The sequence below is a fragment of the Bombyx mori genome, chromosome 13 (genome assembly GCF_030269925.1).
Source record: "Bombyx mori chromosome 13, ASM3026992v2".
In the NCBI taxonomy this organism is placed as follows: domain Eukaryota; kingdom Metazoa; phylum Arthropoda; class Insecta; order Lepidoptera; family Bombycidae; genus Bombyx; species Bombyx mori.
In genome coordinates, this window is record NC_085119.1 from 3,860,525 (window position 1) to 3,885,577 (window position 25,053).

Genomic DNA, 25,053 nt, shown 5'->3' on the forward strand with positions numbered 1-25,053 from the left:
AAAATTCACGGCAATAACACCCTTTCCCTCCTGGTAAATCGTCGGCACGTGAAACATCATTTCGACGAAGTAAAACCAGCACCCGTAGTATAAAACATAATTAAACTACTAGCTCTTCTAATAAATACGTTCATAGCTTTAATACATAAATATAATTAAATAAATAAACATAACCATATCAGTAGTATCATGAAAGGAATAAAATCTATGATACTTTCAGAATCGCTACGAAAAGTGTCAGCATCCATGGAACAGATGCTATTCAGATACATCCTGTGCAGAGTAGTCCTGGCATCTACCTCGACCCGATGGGTTCCTTAAAATTAATTAATGGTCATTTAAGTATTGTCATCCCAGTAAATGTATCCTTCATAAGTCCCCATTTATATAACATTAAAGCCGTCTTAAGTACAGCTCGTAACTTCTGTAACCAGAATAGGATATTTGAATCTTCAGAATGCGAAAACATATTACAACCTCTCGAAGTTCGTTTCTCTGATATGCTGAGAGATTTCGATTCTGTTTCTCACCTCGTTGCACGAAGAACAAAACGCTCAGCGTGGTTCGGTGGTGTCGGGTCAGTATTCAAAACCCTGTTCGGCACAGTAGACGAAAATGATGCGATCCGTTATGATAACGCCATTCGAGTATTACAAGATGATCAAAAAGATCTAGCAGAAAATATAAAACAAGGTATAGTAGTTACAACCTTTGCGCTTGACGCACTTAACAAATCTATTAACCAATTAATAGATAACGAAAAATCTCTAAATAATGCTGTTACTATTTTATCCGATAATCTAAAGAATTTGAGTCAGGGTTCCGCTACCCTTAATACTAAAATGAAAATGATGAAAATTGTAAATATCCTAGAAAATAGCATACTTACCCTGTCATTTAAATTAGAAGACATATCCAACGGCCTTATGTTTAGTAAAAACAATGTATTATATCCTGCAATTTACTCTCCTAAAGAATTTTATAATGATTTAGTTAATAATTTAAGATTTCTTCCTAACTCTAAAGAACTACCAATTCCATTAGATACAAGCAACGTCCATAATTTAATTGACGTCTCTAGTATTAGTTCATATTATTTAAATGGTAAACTTGTATTTGTTTTAAAACTACCTTTAGTATATCCTTTGGAATTTAACCTTTATCATGTGTTGCCTTTACCTACCCCTATCAATAATAATTCCTACGCTATGATTATCCCTAACGCAGTATATATTGGATTTTCCAAAGATAGAACTAAGTATTGTCATTTCGAATCATTTGATAAATGTAAATCCATTGGTCAAAATTATATTTGTGACCACATATATACACTATCTAGTGCAACTCACCCCACATGTGAAAGTGAAATCATTACTAAACATGTAACTAAATTACCTGATGAATGCCAAATTAAAGCCATAACAGGAAACATAGAAATGTGGCAAAAACTACAAGAAAACAAATGGATTTTTGTCATGTCCAAGAACTCCAAATTTACACTTGATTGTCTTGATGAACATATCTATGAGACAAATATATTTGGCACAGGTATCATTGAAATACCCATGGGTTGCACCGGATATTGCCGTGGTATTGAATTATTATCTAAAGAAACTATTCAGATTAATGTTACACATATTAAAATTGATTTTGATATTATAAGTAATCTTAATTTAAGCGAATCCAAGTTCTCCAATGTAATGCCAAAAGTAAATATAAAATATCCAAATTTTGACCCGTTACTAAACTACAATGAGAACTTTGATTTACTTAACCATAAATTAGAAAATATTATAAATAAGCCTCAACTTGTAAAAAATTATGAACACTACTATGTCCCGACTACCATGTATTGTATTCTACTCATATTATTAGCATTAAGTTATAAATATTATAAGTTTTGTAAACCTAGGTCCAGCGGCATCCTTCAATCTCCTTCCATCCACCTTGCTCCTGATAATCCCGAACCTGAAATTGAACTTACCTCACCTACCTCTCCTACTCCAAGACTTCGCTTTTGATTCCTAAACTTCACCCTTAAGGTGTAAGTTTAGTCTCATCCGGGGGGCTGTTATATCCGGGCTTCGGTACCGTAGATATGCAGACCCTACCGTATTCCTGCTGCATCAGCTCTCCCGTAACCTTATCCACACCATACCTCATTGCAATCCCCACTCACTCAATCAGTTCGTCTCCATCCTTCGCCGCGCTCGCGCCTATCATTTTTTATTAAATCCAGTGTGAATCATAATTTAGTTTTTTTTAAAAAGAAGTTCATAGTGTCCCGTATAACAGTTCGATGATGACGAAAAAGCAGAGCTGCTGGCCGATACATTGCAAACCCAGTGCACGCCCAGCACTCAATCCGTGGACCCTGTTCATGTAGAATTAGTAGACAGTGAGGTAGAACGCAGAGCCTCCTTGCCACCATCGGATGCGTTACCACCCGTCACCCCGATGGAAGTTAAAGACTTGATCAAAGACCTACGTCCTCGCAAGGCTCCCGGTTCCGACGGTATATCTAACCGCGTTATTAAACTTCTACCCGTCCAACTCATCGTGATGTTGGCATCTATTTTCAATGCCGCTATGGCGAACTGTATCTTTCCCGCGGTGTGGAAAGAAGCGGACGTTATCGGCATACATAAACCCGGTAAACCAAAAAATCATCCGACGAGCTACCGCCCGATTAGCCTCCTCATGTCTCTAGGCAAACTGTATGAGCGTCTGCTCTACAAACGCCTCAGAGACTTCGTCTCATCCAAGGGCATTCTCATCGATGAACAATTCGGATTCCGCACAAATCACTCATGCGTTCAACAGGTGCACAGCCTCACGGAGCACATTCTTGTGGGGCTTAATCGACCAAAACCGTTATACACGGGAGCTCTCTTCTTCGACGTCGCAAGAGCGTTCGACAAAGTCTGGCACAATGGTTTGATTTTCAAACTATTCAACATGGGCGTGCCGGATAGTCTCGTGCTCATCATACGGGACTTCTTGTCGAACCGCTCTTTTCGATATCGAGTCGAGGGAACCCGCTCCTCCCCACGACCTCTCACAGCTGGAGTCCCGCAAGGCTCTGTCCTCTCACCCCTCCTATTTAGCTTATTCGTCAACGATATTCCCCGGTCGCCGCTGACCCATTTAGCTTTATTCGCCGACGACACGACTGTTTACTATTCTAGTAGAAATAAGTCCCTAATCGCGAAGAAGCTTCAGAGCGCAGTCCTAGCCCTAGGACAGTGGTTCCGAAAATGGCGCATAGACATCAACCCAGCGAAAAGTACTGCGGTGCTATTTCAGAGGGGAAGCTCCACACGGATTTCCTCCCGGATTAGGAGGAGGAATCTCACACCCCCGATTACTCTCTTTAGACAACCCATACCCTGGGCCAGGAAGGTCAAGTACCTGGGCGTTACCCTGGATGCATCGATGACATTCCGCCCGCATATAAAATCAGTCCGTGACCGTGCCGCGTTTATTCTCGGTAGACTCTACCCCATGATCTGTAAGCGGAGTAAAATGTCCCTTCGGAACAAGGTGACACTTTACAAAACTTGCATAAGGCCCGTCATGACTTACGCGAGTGTGGTGTTCGCTCACGCGGCCCGCACACACATAGACACCCTCCAATCCCTACAATCCCGCTTTTGCAGGTTAGCTGTCGGGGCTCCGTGGTTCGTGAGGAACGTTGACCTACACGACGACCTGGGCCTCGAATCAATTCGGAAATACATGAAGTCAGCGTCGGAACGATACTTCGATAAGGCTATGCGTCATGATAATCGCCTTATCGTTGCCGCCGCTGACTACTCCCCGAATCCTGATCATGCAGGAGCCAGTCACCGTCGACGCCCTAGACACGTCCTTACGGATCCATCAGATCCAATAACCTTTGCATTAGATGCCTTCAGCTCTAATTCTAGGGGCAGGCTTAGGGACCCCGGTAACCGTACTCGTCGAACTCGACAAAGAGGTCGACGTGCAACCTAACCCATGCATCAGCCCGCTGAGTTTCTCGCCGGATCTTCTCAGCGGGTCGCGATTCCGATCCGGTAGTAGATTCATTCGCGAAACAATTGCTCTTGAGTTGTTAGGTCTCCTTCGGAGGCGCTCGGGCAGTTGTTAGCAAATCCCACCCCTCTTGGCTGAGCCTTTGCTCGCCCACCTGTCCTGGTGAAACTGGAAAGGCCTTCGGGCCACCAGTAAACTTTCAATCATATTATAATAGTTATCTATACTGTATCATTGACAGGACTTAAGTAATTGAGAAACTTATTATGCTTAAGTTATAGGTAATATGTTACAGTTCCTATATGTCAGTTCCTACAATTTACCGCAAAAAAAAACCCTTTTACCGCAATTGGTGCTAAGCTTACAAATATACTTGTTTCTTCTACTGTCTTCTACCGTTTTCACAAGATGTAGACATATTTAAAACTATTTATAGGGCTTAATCTCACGTTTTTTACGATAATACATACATACAGTTTTATCACGCAAACGTGAGATTAAACCATAAAGGTTGCTTCAATTATACATATACGTATTGCAGTCAAATGTAATGAATGTGTTTTACTTAAATTTAACTTATTTAGTGGACAATTTAATTTAAATTTTATTAATTTTTAAATAAAACATAAATCTAATAAACGGTAAGAACTTATTTCACTGTTTTCACAATTTCCAAGTACAAAATTACTTGGGCGCTGCAATCAAATATCAGTTTTCTTTCTTCACGATTTCTTAGTAAGCTTCAAAACAGAAATAAAAAACGGGGGATACAATTTTATGCACGATATCTCTCGTTATCATCATCATCTATTATTATCAGTAAAGTAAACACTAAAACAGATTTAGCTCCCAGATCGGCTTATCTTATGAGTCGCGTATATTAACGTGATACAAATTACGCTCCTCTAAGCCTAGCTTAATAGTAGAGCCTTATTAATTTTATGCCTCTCCTGTTTAAAGTTAAACAATAATAAGCCTTAAAGTCTCCCAATCAAATAGAAATTGGAGATATAATTTTATTTATTTTTATTTTCGAACATATTTTGTTTTCATCATACGATTATTCTATTATTATAATTAAGTGGCAAATACTGATTTTATATGCATTAGACCGGTTCGTACTTACGTATCAAACATCGTGTCTGGCTTTAAAAATTATTACGATAGCTCTCATGAACCGTTAGTAATTAATAACAGAAACCAAAAACGTGTAGCAAGTTTCATAGCAATGATATTACTATATCGTTAAGCAATCGGTTTAAAGCAGGTATTTGAAACTCATGGATATTTCAATAAAATCAATACTGTGTACAAATTATTACAAAAATCTGATCTCTGGTTTTTTTTCTCCTACCGATACAAAATACTTAGAAAATTAAAAACTTTGTGTTTGGTTAAGTTATCGCGTGTATAAGTGATCCCTGTGAGAATCTCTATTCTGAACTGATCAATATTTTTAGCACAAATTTATGTTGAAGCTTTTTGAAGTCAATTTGTTAACTAAAGCTTTTGAGCTACGATACATGACATATATAGAGTTGTACTCCTGTCTTCTGAATATTTTTAAATTTCTACAACTTTGGATGTAGGCTCTTCAGACCATTGCATACTTGGTAAAAAAAAAAAAACTTTTTTTATTTATTGCTTAGATGGGTGGACGAGCTCATAGCCCACCTGGTGATAAGTGGTTACTGCAGCCCGTAGACATCTACAATGTAAATGCGCCACCCACCTTGAGATATAAGTTCTAAGGTCTCAAGTATAGTTACAACGGCTGCCCCACCCTTCAAACCGAAACGCATTACTGCTTCACGGCAGAAATAGGCAGGGTGGTGGTACCCATAAGCGCGGACTCACAAAAGGTCCTACCACCAGTATCTAGTAAAATAAACTACTTTTAACGTTTTTGAAAATCTTTTTGAATTTTTCGTAATAACTAAAACAACCCTACTACAGCTTAACGCCACGTTCAAATTAATTGCATCCCTGCTCATTCTCGCTCAGATTAAGTGCTATATCAACGTAGAAAAACTCGTTTGACCCAGATACGGAGTGTTGGCCTCAATCCGAGCTGATCAGAGACAGACTTGATAACGAACTCCGCACCTGTCAAACCCAATTCATCTCACACACCTACGTGGAAGACTTTTTAATCCACTTAATCTTGTAGAGGTTTCGTGTTTTTTTTATATTCGTATTATCAAACATCATTTCTATACGAACGACGAGCTAATAATAGAGTGGTTTAATGTTTTTTTTTTTTTTTATTGCTTAGATCGGTGGACGACCTCACAGCCCACCTGGTGCTAAGTGGTTACTGGAGCCCATGGACATCTACAACGTAAATGAAAATTCATTAGAAAAATTGGTACCCGCCTGCGGGATTCGAACACCGGTGCATCGTTACATACGAATGTACCGGACGTCTTATCCTTTAGGCCACGACGACTTAATCATAATATAATAATAATATAATATATCTCGTTTATTTATAATTATAATTAATTATAAATAAACGAGATTATTACATTATTTTTTTTATTTTAATATTTTATTTGTAGTTTAGATTAGTTTCTTACTTGAATTATGGTTGATGGAATTCTGGTTTTTATCATCGTATACTCGTCAATAGTGGACATCACAAAAACTCTTAAGTTTAACACTTTTAAGATGGTCGAATTGAAATTGATACGAACCTTTTCTATTTATATTACGATTACTGGTGGTAGGACCTCTTGTGAGTCCATACGGGTACGTACCACCAGCCTGCCTATTTCTGCGGTGAAGCAGTAATGCGTTTCGGTTCGAAGGGAGGGGCAGCCGCTGTAACTATACTTGAGACCTTCGAACTTATATCTCAAGGTGAGTGGCGCATTTACGTTGTAGATGTTTATGGGCTCCAGTAACAACTTAACACCAGGTGGGCTGTGAGCTCGTCCACCCATCTAAGCAATAAAAAAAGAAAGATTATAATGAGATAGATAGATTTTGGGGAGATCGTAAAAGCCCAATTCGAAGAGGCTTCGTAAATCAATCTACCAATGCCTCCCTCAAACCGCCGCGTCCCAACCTAAATCGGTAACTTCTCCAGTTATAAATACCGCATACATTTTATTCCTTCCTACGAAACTCGTAAAGTATCATTCGTTCTAAAGTCACTCTCGTAACTTTGTAACCAGTTCTCTTACGCCGGCACCCACAAATCTCCTCGATTTCACACGACAAAATACAAACATCTTCATTCACAAACACATAAACAACAAGCACACGAGTAAAAATGAAGAGCCCACTCACTGTACGTGTTCGGATAAACCGTTAATCTAACTTCTTCGACTTAATAAAACTTTCCTTGTTTCGTTTCGTATACGCACGAACATATTTTGGGTGGGTCATGAATATTAATTTAATGTTAATTCGGCAACGGTTTGATCACTAAGCCATTCGTCGTATTAAATTGAGTGCACGCGTTAAGATGTAAAACAGATATTTTGTTGGGGGGAAAACCTTAATGTTTTTGGGGGAGCTCATTTTGAAAAAAGCCTAGGACAGGTTCGAAATAACGATACAAATAAATACCTTATGAGAATATTAATCGGATTTAGTAAACGGAACCGATTATGTTTATTTTTTCTTTGATATACTTTATCCAGGTGGATTATATCTATACAAATTTATAAATCTATAGTGGTTTTTACGGATGTTCCGTTATAACTACTGAACCATGCATCCGATTGACTTGAAACTTGATATCCATGTAGAAAATACATGTACTTAATGAATAGGCTAATATTTATATTATGATTGAATTATTGATTGGTGGCCCTGAGGCCTTTCCAGTTTCACCAGGACAGCGCTAATATTTATATGAGTGTTGGACTTCCTATTTAACAAATGTTCACGATTGACTTCTACGATGAAAGAATAACATCTAATAATAAAAATCAAACCCGCAAAATTATAATTTGCGTAATTACTGGTGGTAGGACGTCTTGTGAGTCCGCACGGGTAGGTACCACCACCCTGCCTATTTCTGCCGGGAAGCAGTAATGCGTTTCGGTTTGAAGGGTGGGGCAGCCATTGTAACTAAACTGATACCTTAGAACTTATATCTCAAAGTGGGTGGCGCATTTACGTTGTAGATGTCTCTGGACTCCAGTAACCATTTAACACCAGGTAAGATGTGAGCTCGTCCACACATCTTAGCAAAGGCCTAAAAAATATCGGGCACAGAACAAATTTGGGTTCACTGAACGAATAAATCGTAAGCACCGTTCTCTGATGACATGACCACTCGTTAAATCCTTGTTGAATTCATTCAAACAGATCATAATATGAGTTTAATGTTAGTTAATTTTAATTTAATATTTACCTATCACGCGATTTGGCGTTTCTTTTAATTAATTACGCCGCGATTATTAGAGCTGAAACAATACTATATTATGTTAAAAAAGTTATTTGTCTAAAATGCGACGATGACATAGTTTTGGGTGTGAAATAAAAAATAGTTTTTGATTTAAAAAAAAATAACGCGACCAATATGTTTACCGCCACCCGTTTAATTATATAATTTCTAGATATTGTTTTGCTTATAATGTTTTCGTAACCTGATTTGACGTGACGTAATTTGTTTTCCGCTCTATTCGCATTTAATTTGAAAATGTTGTCCTGTAATGTAACATACTAATTTAACTTGACTTGTTGGAATAATAACATACCTATTATGTTCCTAGCACTAGTACCCAACGATCTCTTTTGATTAATTTCATGTCATTTCTGAAGATATTTTTTAAGAGGTAACCGTAAATGTATTGATGACTTCCCTATTATTTTTTAATTGTCAAATTGGGCTAGTTGGTTAATCATGTTCCATCTGGTGTTATGCAGCTATCGTATCCCACAGATTTCACCACGTAAATGCCAATTGCAACGCATGGTTGCCACGGCAGGACGAGACCGGGGATATTTTATGGATTCGTTCTTAATTTTTCTGCACATATTTACCTAAAAAGTAAAAATAATAATATTCAAAACATTCGAGAAGATGTATTATGACACAGATATAAAATTAAGTCCGTTACGTTTTTCATCGCACGTGCGGAATCACAACTATAGAAACCTGTGGCGGGTAGCCATCATACAACGCAAGATAATTGACAGATGCCTGAATCTCGCTTACGACATTTTCAAGATAAAGCGCATATATACAAGTTCCGAACAACAACATTAGGACCGTCGGTCTACCGAGTAATATCACCCGCTCGGTGGAAGATCTTCCCTTTGTCGTATATATTCCTACAAACCTGAAGTTATTCCATTGGAAATAAAACTCAACTCACTGATTGTTGAATAGTAAATTTTCATGAACAAATTTACAGTTTATCTAAAGCTTCACAATGAACAGTTACACGACATATAACATAACAAATAAAAAATAAAAAAATTCAGAATAAGATACAGAATAATTTGTCCAGGCAATACGACGGAACTGCCAGCGGTGGTATTGCTTGGCGAAAATCTAATTTGCCTACATTACCCATTCCTATGGTAATAACCCCCTCGACATAACGGCCTTTGTGATCGAAACCGCGCTAAGTGGCATAGCGGTTAAATAACTTAGCTGTTAGCTGACAAAAATAATCACTTTGTGGTTGCTTTTGATAGCTGAAAAAATTTCAGTAAATCATTTTGTTTCAATGTTTTTATTATCCAAACAAATTATCCACCAACCAAAAAGTTACTTAAAATGAACAGACGAGACCAAAGTAAAAATAGAGATTAAGATAAAGAAGACTTTATTAACAACCTTAATTCATATTTAAGTACATTTTTTTTATTTATTGCTTAGATGGGTGGACGAGCTCACAGCCCACCTGGTGTTAAGTGGTTACTGGAGCCCATAGACATCTAGAACGTAAATGCGCCACCCACCTTGAGATATAAGTTCTAAGGGTCTCAGTATAGTTACAACGGCTGCCCCACCCTTCAAACCGAAACGCATTACTGCTTCACGGCAGAAATAGGCAGGGCGGTGGTACCTACCCGCGCGGACTCAATACTATTATTGCAATTTTTCTAAACATTTCACATCGGAAAAGATTGTTTTGCTTTCGCATAGGTCCCCCCAAATCCTACCGTAAGTCCTGGTCATGACATTTCCTCTAGACACCAAAGTAGCGTGTTGAAAAATCGTTCATGAAATAAGGCAAAGCGATTATAGGTAATAATCAAACCCCTTATTATAATTGTTAATATTCTGTTTTGTTATTTCTGTTTATTTTATTACTAATATATCTAATTTTGTATTATTATTCTGACGTAGACTAAAGCATTAATCTATCAGCTTTTCATTTCATACTAGACATTACGTTATTCAATATTGAAATTCGAGTTGACATCCGTCGTACAAATTCAATACCGAAACTTGTTGACGCTGAAGAATAATAAAAGCCTTTCCATTTCAATTTCAACAATGCCCTCTTCAGTCCTACCAAAATCTTCGAATGCTTCTACTATGCTAGAATTTAATTTAAATTATATCTAAAATACAAATGTTTCATCATTTTAATTCTTAACCTCGTTTTAAGAAACTATACTGAGAACTTAGAACTGATATCTCAAGGTTGGCAGCATTTACGTTGTAGATGTCTATGGGCTCTAGTAACTACTTAACAACACATAGGCTGTGAACTCGTACACCCATCTAAGCAATAAAAAACCAGTCAAATACCCAATTAACAATATATATTTTTCTGAAGTAACACAAAAACAATATCTACTGACCCTTAAAGAAAATGGCGCAGTGCCGTGCGCCTTTCACTACAATTTCGTTAATCGCCTCGCACACGTTTTGTAAGGGCTGCGTGACTACGTAAACTTACTGAATTACAGTGTACTGAAACATCTGACACGAACGCAGTAAGCAGTGGCACGTCGATACATTTATGTTGTAGCAAATAAAAACGTACCAATAGGATAATTGAAAATAATTCTCAATAGAACAATCTTAAGGTTTCAGTTACCTCTACAATCGCCTTTGTTCGAGTTTCTGTGAAGTTTTTTAATTATACTATTCCTAAAATTTATCGAAAGAATATATCTATACTGATTAAGATAATTAATATGAAAGTTGGTGTGTTTGCATTTTTTTGGATTGGATTTGGATGACATTTCGCACACATGGTTTATAACAACCTAAAGTAACACATAATTTGATATTTTACCAAGGTAAATTACATGGACATTTTATGAATATATCTGCTATAGTAAATACGACACTGTTTCTATTAGTTTTAGTGATTTCAGGTATGAGCGTAGAAATCTACAAATAGTCTATGGACCAGAGTGTGACGTGCAACACTTTATTCCGGGAAAATGCATCGTGTTTCATTATTTCCAAATTACAAATATAGCACTGGTGAAAGCGCGGGGCAAATGTATTATTTAATACGTTAGAACTAATTAAAAATAAATATTCAATTTGAACTGTTCAAATTAAGCATATCGAACCTTATTAAGTATGTCTATAATATTTGGAATCAAATCTCACGAATATATAGGCTGTATTTAAATTGTGCCGAAATATGGAAGATATTAGACACGGCCTTATTTAAATGAAGTAAATTGCGATTTCGGCAGTGGATAATAGTATCCTATCAAAAATCAAAATCCAATCTGAAGAAGGACATTGAACAAAATGTGGAACAAATGAAGATATTCAATTGATACTACACGTAGTGTCCTCACTGTACAAGCGAGACAAAGAGAATCATAACTCACTTTACACAATGCAATATTCTACGTGATCTTGCCGAAATTGGCCTCAACCACATTTTTGTTTAAACAAAACATTCTTTTTTAATCTTGTCAACTTTAGCTTTTAACCTATATTAAACTTTCTTATTAAGCTGATTCTTATCCGGATGAAAATACTAAAGTATAAATACATTGGATTACATTTACCACTATTTGATCAAACACGATGTAAACAAATTATGGAGTAAATAAACAATTTATTTTATGGTCGAAAAACTGCCCTAAAAATGTTATATCGATTTATTTCCCAGTATCTCAAGGCCATAGAATACATTGGGATTGATGAAGCCAGGATAACGGCCCAGTTAAGTCCTTTGGCTCTCATATCGTCTCATTTAATGCCAACTTTACGTCTTTATCTTAAGATAGAGCCATTCAACCCTTGTCTCGGAAGAATTGTTTGTTAGACGGAATGCATTCAAATAAAATTAATCTTTAAGTCTACGTACTTTATGTTGTTTTTGTTCTGTAGGATTTTCTGGTAAGACGATATAAAATTGTAAAGGAGAACGAGAAACGTGGATACATTTTTTGTTATCTTATTGTGTATTTGTATCTTATTACTTTTCACTGACAGATCAAAATATTGAACAAATGTAGGAAGTAATTTTCAAGAGCGACTATTTTATTATGTGTACCATAAAACATTGATAGTATGAGACTAAAACTAAATCTAGATCCTCATAAATCTAGTAGGACAATTAATGTAAAATTTAAGACGTCTACAGAAATCAAATAGTGTTCCAAATTATTTTTGCACTAAAAATATTTGTGCCATCAACGAAATTATAAAGAACGGAATTCCTGAAACTATTGCTGCTTTTAGCGAAATTACTCAAGACTTGTTAGTGACACAATGTAATAACTGGGTCGCGAACTGTAGACTTGTAGTAACGATTATTCGAGTTACGCGAATTAATCTAGTCGAATGTTGGTATTTTCTAAGATTTTTCATTCCGTTCAGCGTTTTATTTCCCGTTTAGTATTTTTTTTTTATTGCCTCGATGTGTGGACGAGCTCAGAGCCCACCTGGTGTTAAGTGGTTACTGGAACTCATAGACATCTACAACGTAAATGCGCCACACACCTTGAGATATAAGTTCTAAGATCTTAGTATAGTTACAACGGCTACCCCACCCTTCAAACCGAAACGCATTACTGCTTCACGGCAGAAATAGGCGGGGCGGTGGTACCTACCCGTGCGGACTCACAAGAGGTCCTACCACCAGTATGTTTGTACAGTCAACTGCAGAATTTCATGACGAGCTTTTGAGATGGTAACTAATCTCTTACGAAATACCTGTACCTAGGGGGCGCATATGGTATATGGGTCTTCTTCTTGCGAGAGCCGCAGTAATCGAGGATGGCATCGAGCATGGAATACGATGGTTTAAAGGTACCCAATAACTGACTCCCCTGCACTTTTAGACCTCTACCGAGGGGGCGCATTTGGTATATGGGTCTCTTCCTTGCCAGAGCCGCAGTAATCAAAGATGGCATCGAGCATGGAATATGAAAGCTTAAAGGTACCCAATAACTGATTCCACCGCACTTTTAGACCTTTACCGAGGGGGCGCATATGGTATATGGGTCTCCTCCTTGCCAGAGCCGCAGTAATGGAAGCTGGCAACGAGCATGGAATACGATAGTTTAAAGGTACCCAATAACTGACTCCCCTGTACTTTTAGACCTGTACCGAAGGGGCGCATATGGTATATGGGTCTCCTCCTTGCCAGAGCCGCAGTAATCGAAGATGGCATCGAGCATGGAATACGATGATTTAAAGGTACCCAATAACTGATTCCCCTGTACTTTTAGACCTGTACCGAAGGGGCGCATATGGTATATGGGTCTCCTCCTTGCCAGAGCCGCAGTAATCGAAGATGGCATCGAGCATGGAATACGATGATTTAAAGGTACCCAATAACTGATTCCCCTGTACTTTTAGACCTGTACCGAAGGGGCGCATATGGTATATGGGTATCCTCCTTGCCAGAGCCGCAGTAATCGGAGATGGCATCTAGCATGGAATACGATTGCTTTTAAGGTACCCAATAACTGACTCCCCTGCACCTTTAGACTTCTACGGTGGCGGGCCGTGCGATAGTAAAACGAGATGATGAAAACATCTCAAACGATTCCTCAGAGCACTCCCCATGGAACATACGGTATAAAATACAGAGATAACCGAAGTCCTTCCGCAGACACAGAAGTCCCAAACGATATCAGTTTCAAAGCAGTAATGTCTGTCGGTTCATAAAGAATGAAACTACCGTTATAAGAGCTGTTGAAATTTTAACCTTTGAGGTTCTAACACTAATGTAATGTAAGACTACAATATGTCCAATACGTGTGGGCACTGGACCTCATATCATATCAAGGTAAGTGGCGACGTATACTTTGCTATTATGGAATTACTTCAGGATCCACTTAAAGGATGGATCATGAGCTCGTCTGTCTATGTGCAGCCATAAAAAGCCTGTAAATAACAGTTTCATATTTCCGACGCTCCGAATCCTTTATATTTCTTATTCAAAATCACCACACGACTGTTTTTCTTAAATATTCCAAATAAATGTATTTATGATTTTATTTTGCATCGATTTTGATGGATTGTTATCAACTTGCTAACTGCTCTGCTGTTTAGCTAGAAATTCGCATTTGATTTTAAAGCAGTTTCTTGATGAGCCACAAACTGAAATTCTTAAATAACTCAAATTCGAATGACCATTGTTTGATATTACGTAACACATTTCATTTCACTAATCAATTGCTGAATTGCGATTTTTACTACATTACATTTAACATTTTTGACTAGGGATATTATTTAATTAAGCATAATTTATCTATCTATCTATATACCTAGTCAGGTCATAAGTATTGTCACACAGTAAAAACTTTTCTTTTAGAATGCTGGCCACAAAAAAGTTTATTGAATTCGAATTTCGAATTGTTCATGAAAATAAAATTAGTATACATTTAGAATTTTACTCATTTTTAAATATGGAGTGGACGCTTAAAGAAGACCGTGTTGCAGTTATTGCGTTGCATCGTTGCGATTATGCGCCAATTCAAAATTTTAACATACTGAAAATTTTGAATATAACCAAAAGATTCGTTTATCGTACCATCAAACGATACAATGAAGAATCTAGTATATATGACAGGTCAAGAAGTGGTCGCCCTCGGTCTGTTAGGACTCCAGCAGTGATAAAAGCTGTGAAGGCGCGAATTCAAAGAAATCCCAAACGTAAGCAAAAACTGTTGGCCCTTCAGATGGGGTTAAGCAGAACCACGGTGAAAAGGGTTTTAATAAAGACTTAGGGCTTCGGGCATATCGAAGAAAAACAGGACATCGTTTGAATGCTCGTCTAATGGACCTGAGACTGAAGAGATGCCGCGCTTTGTTGAAGCGGTACGCGGGAAAAAAATATCGGAAAATTCTTTTTTCGGATGAGAAATTTTTTACCGTAGAAGAGAGCTACAACAAACAAAATGATAAGGTGTACGCACACAGTAGTGAAGAAGCGAGCAACCGTATTCCGCGTGTCCAACGAGGTCATTTTCCATCCTCGCTCATGGTATGGTTGGGAGTTTCTTATTGGGGCTTAACTGAGGTACATTTTTGTGAGAAAGGTGTAAAAACGAATGCAGTTGTGTATCAAAATACAGTCCTGACGAACCTTGTGGTACCTGTTTCTCATACCATGTTCAATAACAGGCACTGGGTATTCCAACAAGATTCGGCGCCAGCTCATAGAGCGAAGAGCACACAAGACTGGCTGGCGGCGCGTGAAATCGACTTCATCCGGCACGAAGACTGGCCCTCCTCCAGTCCAGATTTGAATCCGTTAGATTACAAGATATGGCAACACTTGGAGGAAAAGGCGTGCTCAAAGCCTCATCCCAATTTGGAGTCACTCAAGACATCCTTGATTAAGGCAGCCGCCGATATTGACATGGACCTCGTTCGTGCTGCGATAAACGACTGGCCGCGCAGATTGAAGGCCTGTATTCAAAATCACGGAGGTAATTTTGAATAAACTTTAGTGTCATAAGAATCTATGTTTTGTTAAGTTCATTTTGGTATATGAATGGTAACATAATGAATAAACTTGTTTCAATTATTTTACATTAAACATGTGACAGAATTTATGACCTGACTATGTATATAAAAATTAATTGCTGTTCGTTAGTCTCGCTAAAACTAGAGAACTTGCTGGACCAATTTGGTTAATTTTGATCTTGAATTATTGGTGGAAGTCAAGGGAGGGAGGAAGAAGGTTCAAAAGGTATATAAATATGAAAATGCTCGGAATTAAATAAAAATAACAATTTTGTATTTCCTTTGATGTGCCCCCCGTCGGACGCCTCCTTTTGTTTATTTTAAGTTTATTTTATACAAAAGTTTAGGTCTTTTATTTACCGATTGAGGCACTACGAAGTCTGCTGGGTCAGCTAGTATGCATATATTTTTGTATTAATAAAAAAAAGAAAGTAATGTTGAAAATTTTACAAGTTCCAAGTTTCAAAAGCATAACTATGTATGAAATCCTCAGAAAACCCCACTCGTTTTTCAATGTTTTTTATAACATTTTATAAGTTAAGTTCAACGCCATTATCAGTGCATTTCCCAGTAACAATGTTTGTATGGCCTCGTTTCTTTGTTTACCTTCAATAAGCGATCGCTCAGTGTGTGGGCTTAACGGATTCAATTTTAATGGAATTGCCAAAGAAGAAAACAGATATAAATACAGGTAGGTATATATTAAGTGAATTATTTCTATGTTATTTTTGTCATTTTTTATTTCGCTCGGGACTCGTTGGACAGAACACAGATCCAACGAATCCATTCTTACCGAGCTCAAGATTACAATGCACCTCAGCACTACAATCGCGCGGAGGAGTTTTGAGTTCTTTGGACATATCGCCAGAAAGAGAGGTGACAATCTGGAAAATCTGCTGGTAACAGGCAAGGTATGCGGAAGAAGGTCCAGAGGCAGAAGTCCAATGCGCTGGTCGGACCAGATACGCTCCACTCTCAATACTTCAGTCTACGTTGCTATCCACACAGCCGAGGACAGGCAGGAATGGCGCAAGATAATGCAGGAGGAAGTTGTTAGAGGAAGCCACGACCCTCAGCACTGAGGATTATCGACGCAAGGAGGAGGAGGATTCACGTCGACGCTTTGATCCAGTATTATTATAAAATACCAGCAGTTGCTTGTGTGCAACCAGCATTATGTTTAGTCGGGATAGAATTTATCGTGAACGACTAGCATTATGTAGACCACCCTTTTTTTGCCTTGAGTAAAATACATGGACTCCGGTAGTGGATTATGCGCATCTGGTTCAGTTTCATAACGTAACAAGTCACGTCTTGGCGTCGTTTAATTTGGAACCTTAACTTCTCCAAAGATAATTAAAACATATCATGGCACGTCCTGTATTAACTTCATCGCAAAGGTAAAATGTTTAGTAGAACTTTAGGTACACGGTAAGTTTCTTAATTTATGAATTCCTCGAAACTTCGAAATGTGTAACAACTTTTCTTTGTAAAATAAATTTATGTGTTGCAAAAATAGATTTCAAGGATTACAAAGTTATTGCGAAAATTTTCCTATTTATATATTGAAATTTTCAATTTAAGTTTTTGAGCACTATAGAGATATTATTTCCCATTTTCTATTTAAAAATGAGTAAATTATAAAGCTTTATAATACCGTGGTGGAGTTAGAGGAAAAGCAAAAGGGTTTTTTGTTGGCTCTATTAAGACTTTTTTGCCTGTCTATCTGACAGAAGCCTCGGGAGGCTATTCTGGCTTCACCATCACTGTTGGACAAGCACATGCGTCTCAGCCTAGAAGAAATTGCTAACATCTGTCCTAGCAAGAGCAGTGCTTCGCTGAATCTACAACCGCGATCTACTGAGAAGATCTGGTGCGAAACTCCACTGTTTTGATTGAATTTTTGATTCTGGCGTGTAATAATGAACCCATGTTTCATCTGTTGTTACAAATCGACGTAAAAAATCGGCTTTAATACTCTGAAACGGTCCAGACATTCTTTTGAGTTTTGCACCCGAATCCTTTTTTGATTGTGCGTAAGCAATCGCGGCACCCAACGGGCCGATGACTTTTTCATATTTAATTCCTCGCTTAGGATATGATGTACCCGTTCTTTTGAGATACCTGTAGTGTCAGCTATCATGTTCTTTCACGACCATTTCCGGAGTCGTGACGCTTTTTGGACGTCCGTGGCGGGCTTCATCTTGGACACATGTACGACCGCGTTTAAACTCATCCCCCCAGTATTTTACTGTGGCATAAGAAAGAGCACATTCACCCAAAACATTATTTAAATTGTCATAGATATATTTGCCCTTCACGACCTTCATATGAAGAAACTTTATCACCGCTCTTTGTTCAATTTTATCCATTTTGAAAACACTTGATATTTTCAAATGACAAAAAATCAATAAAATTTTCACGCCACCGAATTCAAATTTAGAACACAGGTGCCCAGAGATACGAATTAAAAAATTACATATATATTTTTTTCATTTTAACTTTTTAAATAGTAGAGGCTAGTTACTTATCATGCCGCCCTCGTACATTATATGGACGTTAAATAGACGTTGACTGCTTCACATAAACCTCCACCAAAGTTCACCCATGGTGTGTCCAACGTCGTAATTCTGCGTTCTTCTCTATGTCAACAATATACATATATACATTTTGAGAATAAATTCATTTTTCATTTGAGTTTTATTAAGCCACTTTTACTAATTCAACATTAGAAAAGATTAAGAATAAATGCAGCTGTAATTTATAACATTAAAAACCGCATTTATTCACGCAAAGAAAGAGCCATTAAGCATTTTAATAATCTCCTCTCGTATCACTCGCGAAGTAATTCGAAAACCACGCTAATGAACGTTAAAAACGATTAATTTTGATCAACTAAAGTTTTTACGACGAACGAACAATTATTTTGAATTATTATTCGGTAATTTGAAAAGTTTTCGGAACATTTGTACGGAGAGATGATTGCAGTAATTTCGTGTCGGCCTAAATTTTAATGTATCTGTGAAGCCTCTGTACATTATGTCGAAATCGTATAATAAATTTATCGGTTGACCTTTATATTAATCCTATTATACTTGATTCTAATATACCGAAAACCATACTTTTTAAAATTTCATCTGTACGTATTATATAAGTAAGTATTTCGTTATAAAAATCTTGCAAACGTTATTTAAAAGCAATTTAAGTGTAATACGCGAACTGTTAAAAGTTTTTTAGTGTTTACACAATATGACAAAGAATTAAAATTAGTGAATGTTGATGCGAAATTATTGTGACGTCATAGACGTTATAAGAGGAGAATATAATTCAAGAACCGTGAAATTATTTAATTTAAATTTAAATTATTTGTTTTTTTTTTTATTAAATTCGACCACCTCGAACTCCAGATATCTTTAATAATGACTCCAAACGAGGATCAAAACAAGAATCAAAAATTATTGGAAGTCTAATTAAAGATAGCCTAGGCCTATTTCCGACAGTGGAAGTCTGTGGACGGAAAGATAGAAGATAGATAGGTCAGGTAGAATACCTAGTTAATTATTTAGGGTACGGTAGGTAAGGCAAAAAACAATTGTATCATACTATAGAGTGTTTAACAAGGAAAATAAAACGTTTTACGGTTTAGCTCCCTTTTTTTTTTCATTTTATTACTTCCCACTTTTGGAAAACTTTACAGATTTCGTGATCACGGACTACTGTCGTTTGTAAAATTAGCTTTATTATGTCTAAGACTAGCAAAAACCAGAGAAGATACTAATAAAAATGGTGTTAATCCCATTGTTGACAACACAACACAATTGACTCTGACTTTATGTCTGAAAGTAACCACCTAAGATCAAGAAGGCCGTAAATTTCTAGATATTTAAATAAGCAAACTTGTCCAGTACCTACAAAATCTTATTTTAACACATAAACTAGAGAACTGTTTATTTTGTTAAACAAAGTTAGAATTGGTTTGCGAATTAAATTTCGTGAACTTGTAACAGCAGTGCTATAGCAAAATGTTATTTTTTTAAGTGAAGTGTTTGAAACTTTTTCATGAAACTGTTGCCGACATGATTTTGTATGGCAATAACCTTTCGGTCGCATGTTAACTTTGAATTTACGATCTGGCCAAATTGCAGAGATACCATAAGTTTTACAATCCTATAAAAATTCGAATGCAACGGAATAAATAAAAATAAACAAAGGCTCTGAGATATTTATCTCATCATCTCGTTTTTAACATCGCTCCGCCCGCCACCGGAGCAGAATCAATACTAAAATAACTGTGCTACCTCATAGTCCGTTCCCAGAGATTTCAGATCTGATTTTTCAGCATTACCGTCCGGCTCAGCAAATGTTTTCATACCATGATTTTTCCTGAGCGCTATGAACACGTCGACCGAAGAAGACATGGATGGAGTGTGTGAATGACGATACGAGAGAAAGAGAGAGGAGTGAGTGTTGAGATGACGGCTGATAGAAGAGAATGGAAGAGAAAAATTCACTGTGCCGACCCCACCTAGTAGGATCACATGGGATGGGACCACCTAGATCCAAGAAAAGGTTTGCAGTAGGCGGTTTGACTGTGCTCCTGGCATTCCTGACCTCAGCGACGGGAACCACTCACCAACAGGTGAACCGCATCCTTGTCTGACTACAGTGACTAAAAAAGATCAGATGTCTTTCCTCGAACACTCACACTGCATAATAAATAAGAAGCCGCCTAGTTGTGGTTATGCCTGATCTTTAATAATTTTTCCACTAATTATAATAGAAATTTTAATTAATTATTCCATATTTTATGTACAAAAATTAAAACTAATGAAAGCGACAAAAGATAAAGTAGTTTACGATATGTATGCTATTAATTGACAATATTATGACAAAATTTCATTAGTAACCAAAATTTGCTGCTTATTAAAACCATAAAAATACATTTAGTATCAACAAAAACAAACAATTTGGACCTCTAGTTTTCACTAGCTCGACAATTACGCGTAAAACGGACATGAACAAGCATATTCCGTTATAAAATAAACAAATTTTGTTAAGTATCCTATGACTATGAGTAGGGTATTGCGACCCTTGGGAATAGCGACCAAAAACAAGCCTTGTCCCTTCCAAACAAAGTTGTTTATTGTTCGTATGATATTTAAAGTGTTGAAACAGCTATGGAACAATGAAATAAATGTAGTGAGCTCTACATTATGAAAACTCATTACAAAAGCCGGCGCTGTTCTTGGCGTGCATATGTAATGTTGGTATTTAAATGTGGGATCTGGAAAAACTTCATCTACATGTTAATTCGTGAGTTTCATTTAACTGATTGTTTACGTAATCTAATAAAGTGATTTTAATCCTGTGAAGTTATTCATTATAATAATTAATTATATCTACGAAATATTTTCTATTATTTAATGAATTGCGACGCATTCTAGTTGCCAAAGGACTCTTATTTTTAGTTATATTGTCTATTTTAATTAGCTATATAGGACAGAAGAGCCGTTAGCTGATGTTAAGTGGTTAGTATCTGCTGCAATGCACGGCACGGCCAAGCTATCTACCTCTAAAGACTTTTCCAAACTTCTTCTTCTTTAAGTAAGGCATATCATAGTGATCAGCTTCTTGGATGGGACTGATGTCAGAAGCAAGACTTGAAAACTTAAAGCATACTATCAATAAACGCAGCGGTCCCAAGTGATGTGAACTGTGCTCACGTCGCAAGTTCCGGTGCGACAGTTAAAAGAAAATGATTTTCATTATAAACAATTCCTAAGAGAGAAAGTTCCAAAATCGTACTGTACAATATCGAGAGCGCTAATATCACCCCTTAGCCACAAGCCACAAAGATCCGAGCGAGTCTTAACTTCTTGTCTTGCATGGCTGGTGTTAAGTTACGGATGAATAAACTGGCCTACTTCTACCGCGAAGCAGTAATGCATTCTGGCTTGGAGAGTAGAAAGACCGTGACACTAATTCAGACTTAGACCTCATGCGTCAAGTTGGGTGGTGGAATTTGCGTAACGGTGTTTGCGGGTTCCAGTAACCATGTATCATCGGACGGGCCATGAGCTCATTCACCCAACTAAGCTACTAAAACGAAAAAATAAAACAAGATAAAATAAACCATTGTCCTGAAAAATAATTATTTGTAGTATTAATGATTCAATATTTTTGGACATTATTGTACTAGAAATTTTAACTATCAATTTCCCACAACAAAAACGTCTAAGACAGAAAAAATTAAGATAAATTCTACCGAGCTATGATTTACTGGTGGTAGGACCGTGAAGCAGTAATGCGTTTCGATTTGAAGGGTCAAGCAGCCGTTGTAGCTATACTAAGACCTTAGAACTTATATCTCAAGTTGGGTGGCGCATTTACGTTGTAGATGTCTATGGGCTCTAGAAACCACTTAACACCAGGTGGGCTGTGAGCTCGTCCACCCATCAAAGCTATAAAAAAAACATGGATAATAAACACAAAGGCAAAGAACAATCAAATCTATTCATCACACGTGTTTGTCCAATAGAACCTACGACCCTTGGCGCAAAAGTAGGGGGCCTTAACTTCGCATACTTATGCACCACCGAGTCAATCTATAATAAGTGTAATAACAATTATCTTAATTGTAAGTATAATCAAGATACAAATTAAAATATTAACATTTATAATGTCACTACAAAATCGATTGTCAATCGCATCGAATTAATTAATCGATTAAAAATATAATATGTACTTCTATTTTTACTATAGTAATGAAAACGAAGGCTAAATGTAAGTTTTGTAGGGAAAACGCAATCGTAAATCGCTTCCTAAACTTTTCAATTCCGTTTAAATTTACCCCGATCTTGCGGAACAAATCAATCTAAATTCGATTTCCGCCGCGTTCGTTCAGTAATGTACCTGTCTGAACTATTTAGGAGCGGAACCAAACAGCGTTGTCTGAAAATTGGTACGTCCCTAATGAATTAAGGCACATCACATACAATGGTTTTGTGATTTAGGATTATCTAAAGAAGTTATTTTTCTGAATTAGGGGAATATCGTCTGCAAACATCTTAATATTTTTTATCGCGTTAATGCCTGAACGCGCTTACAACGCTCCTAATGTAAAATGGATACCAGAGCCTATGCGTATGATAACATTAATGCAGCCTTTTGTAGTATTTTTAATCGGTCTGAATCTGAGTCCATTGCAGCCCATTCATTAGACCGGAACGCATTACTGCATCGCGGCAGAAATAGGCAGGATGGCCGTACCTACCTACTTATGACCAGATGGGCCGTGAGCTTGTTGAAAAATACGACACTAAATGTTTAGAAATTACTATACATTCAATATGATAGTACATTATAAATATGGTATTTTCATCGGATTTCCCGAGGTTGAATCTCTCGTTTCAACCGTCATTATAATATTTCCGAGATCTCCTTCTCTACCTCCGACAGCCATACGTGACCACGAAAACTGAAGCATTCGAAAAATCGTAACTAATACATATATTTTTTTTATAAATGTGAAATTAAAACTGTAAAATAAGTTTTAATCATTACAGATACGGTTTGATTTTACGAATTTTAAAAATAGTGACGTGTGTGACCTGACTTAGGCTTCACGAATTCGAGAACGACCCACGATAATTGGGTTCAGTAACAATTTACGAGGTATGGTAGCTCTTTGTTAGGGGTAAAGGTATGCAAACCCATATTTGTTGCTTTACTGTCGCTTATTAGCGCTGGGTCATAGGTACGGTTCCGTTAATGTAAATTTCAAACGAAGGTAGATAATGATCTACTGTTCTATCCTATCCTATCCTTGTTTAATTAATTGCTTCTCAAATGTCTTGTTTTGTTTATCAATTTAGTTTAAGAGCATTTTTATTAGCTTCAGAGAAATTGTAACGTAACAATGCCAATGTCAGTGACAGCGTTAATAAATCAAGCACAATGAAAAAAAATGAAAATGACATTCAGGAACAACGGTACGTGGCCCGTTACGAATATGCGACTCATACTGGGCAGTGACCTGACTGTGCTTCTCACATATATGCCTTCCATGAGCGACGGTAACAACTCATCATCATTTGAGAGTCATCGTGGCCTAAAGGATAATACGTCCAGTGCATTCGTGTTGAGCGATGCACCGGTGATCGAATCCCAGCCGGGTACCAACTTTTCTAATGAAATACGTATTCAAAAAATGTTCACGATTGACTTCCATGGTGAAGGAATAACATCGTGTAATAAAAATCAAACCCGCAAAATTATAAGTTTGCGTAATTACTGGTGATAGGACCTCTTGTGAGTCCGCGCGGGTAGGTACCACCGCCCTGCTTATTTCTGCCGTGAAGCAGTAATGCGTTTCTGGAGGTACTCATTTGTAATATCACATAATTCTACTCACCATATTCGGGACAAATGATGCAAAACGCCACAGCCAGGAAGAAGCCAATCACCTCGCCCCCGAGTCCCTTGCCAGCCATTTTTTCCATGTTAATTAACCGACATTCGCTTTCACCGGCATCTTTTCCCGTTTCTTAATGTTCACTAGAGGTTAACGATCGCATTCGCTAACTTTGAAAGCGCGTCAACACTTTTCAGTGGCATTTTCGACTTGAACACTTCGGAATCACACCTGTAACAAAAAAAGACGCTCTTGAATTTCTTTTTCTTTTTTATTGCTTAGATGGATGGACTAGCTGGTCCCCCTGGTGTTAAGTCGCTACCGGAGTCCATAGACATCAACAATGTAAATGCCGCCACCCACCTTGACTCATGACGTCTAAGTTCTAAGTTTTTTTAGCATAACGGCTGCCTTACCGTTCTAACCGAAACGCTTTAGGGCAAAAATAGACAGTAGGAAGCACCTACCCGTGCTTCATAAGGCTTCCTACCAAAAGAGTAAATTATGCAGTATGCACCAATATTAAATTTACTAATATACTAATTTCAATTGGTGTTGTTTTAAATTTAACTGTAAATTTAAAATATGCGCGAAGATTTTGACTTCTCCAATATTCATGGGCATGTGGAAGTCTACAAACAAGGACATGCATTTTATTTTATGCATATTCACCAACTATAACTATACATAACGAGCCTTGTGGAGAGCTCTTAGCGGTAGGCAGCGGCTTGGCTCTGCCCCTGGC

At 37.3% G+C, this 25,053-nt stretch overlaps 2 protein-coding genes across 3 annotated transcripts in view; both read right to left on the bottom strand.

Moving 5' to 3' along the window:
* The window catches only part of LOC134199939 (uncharacterized protein K02A2.6-like), a 933,609-nt gene that overhangs the window by 347,773 nt on the left and 560,783 nt on the right, over positions 1–25,053 (bottom strand). The gene's annotated exons all lie outside the window — the stretch shown is intronic.
* The window catches only part of LOC101743788 (tyrosine-protein phosphatase Lar-like), a 99,416-nt gene that overhangs the window by 27,214 nt on the left and 47,149 nt on the right, over positions 1–25,053 (bottom strand). For both annotated transcript variants that reach the window (XM_004928053.5, XM_021349128.3), the window contains exon 2: positions 24,309–24,539. In XM_004928053.5, coding sequence (XP_004928110.3) covers positions 24,309–24,396 — 88 coding nt within the window. In that variant the 5' untranslated portion in view covers positions 24,397–24,539. The remainder of the gene's footprint in view (positions 1–24,308; positions 24,540–25,053) is intronic.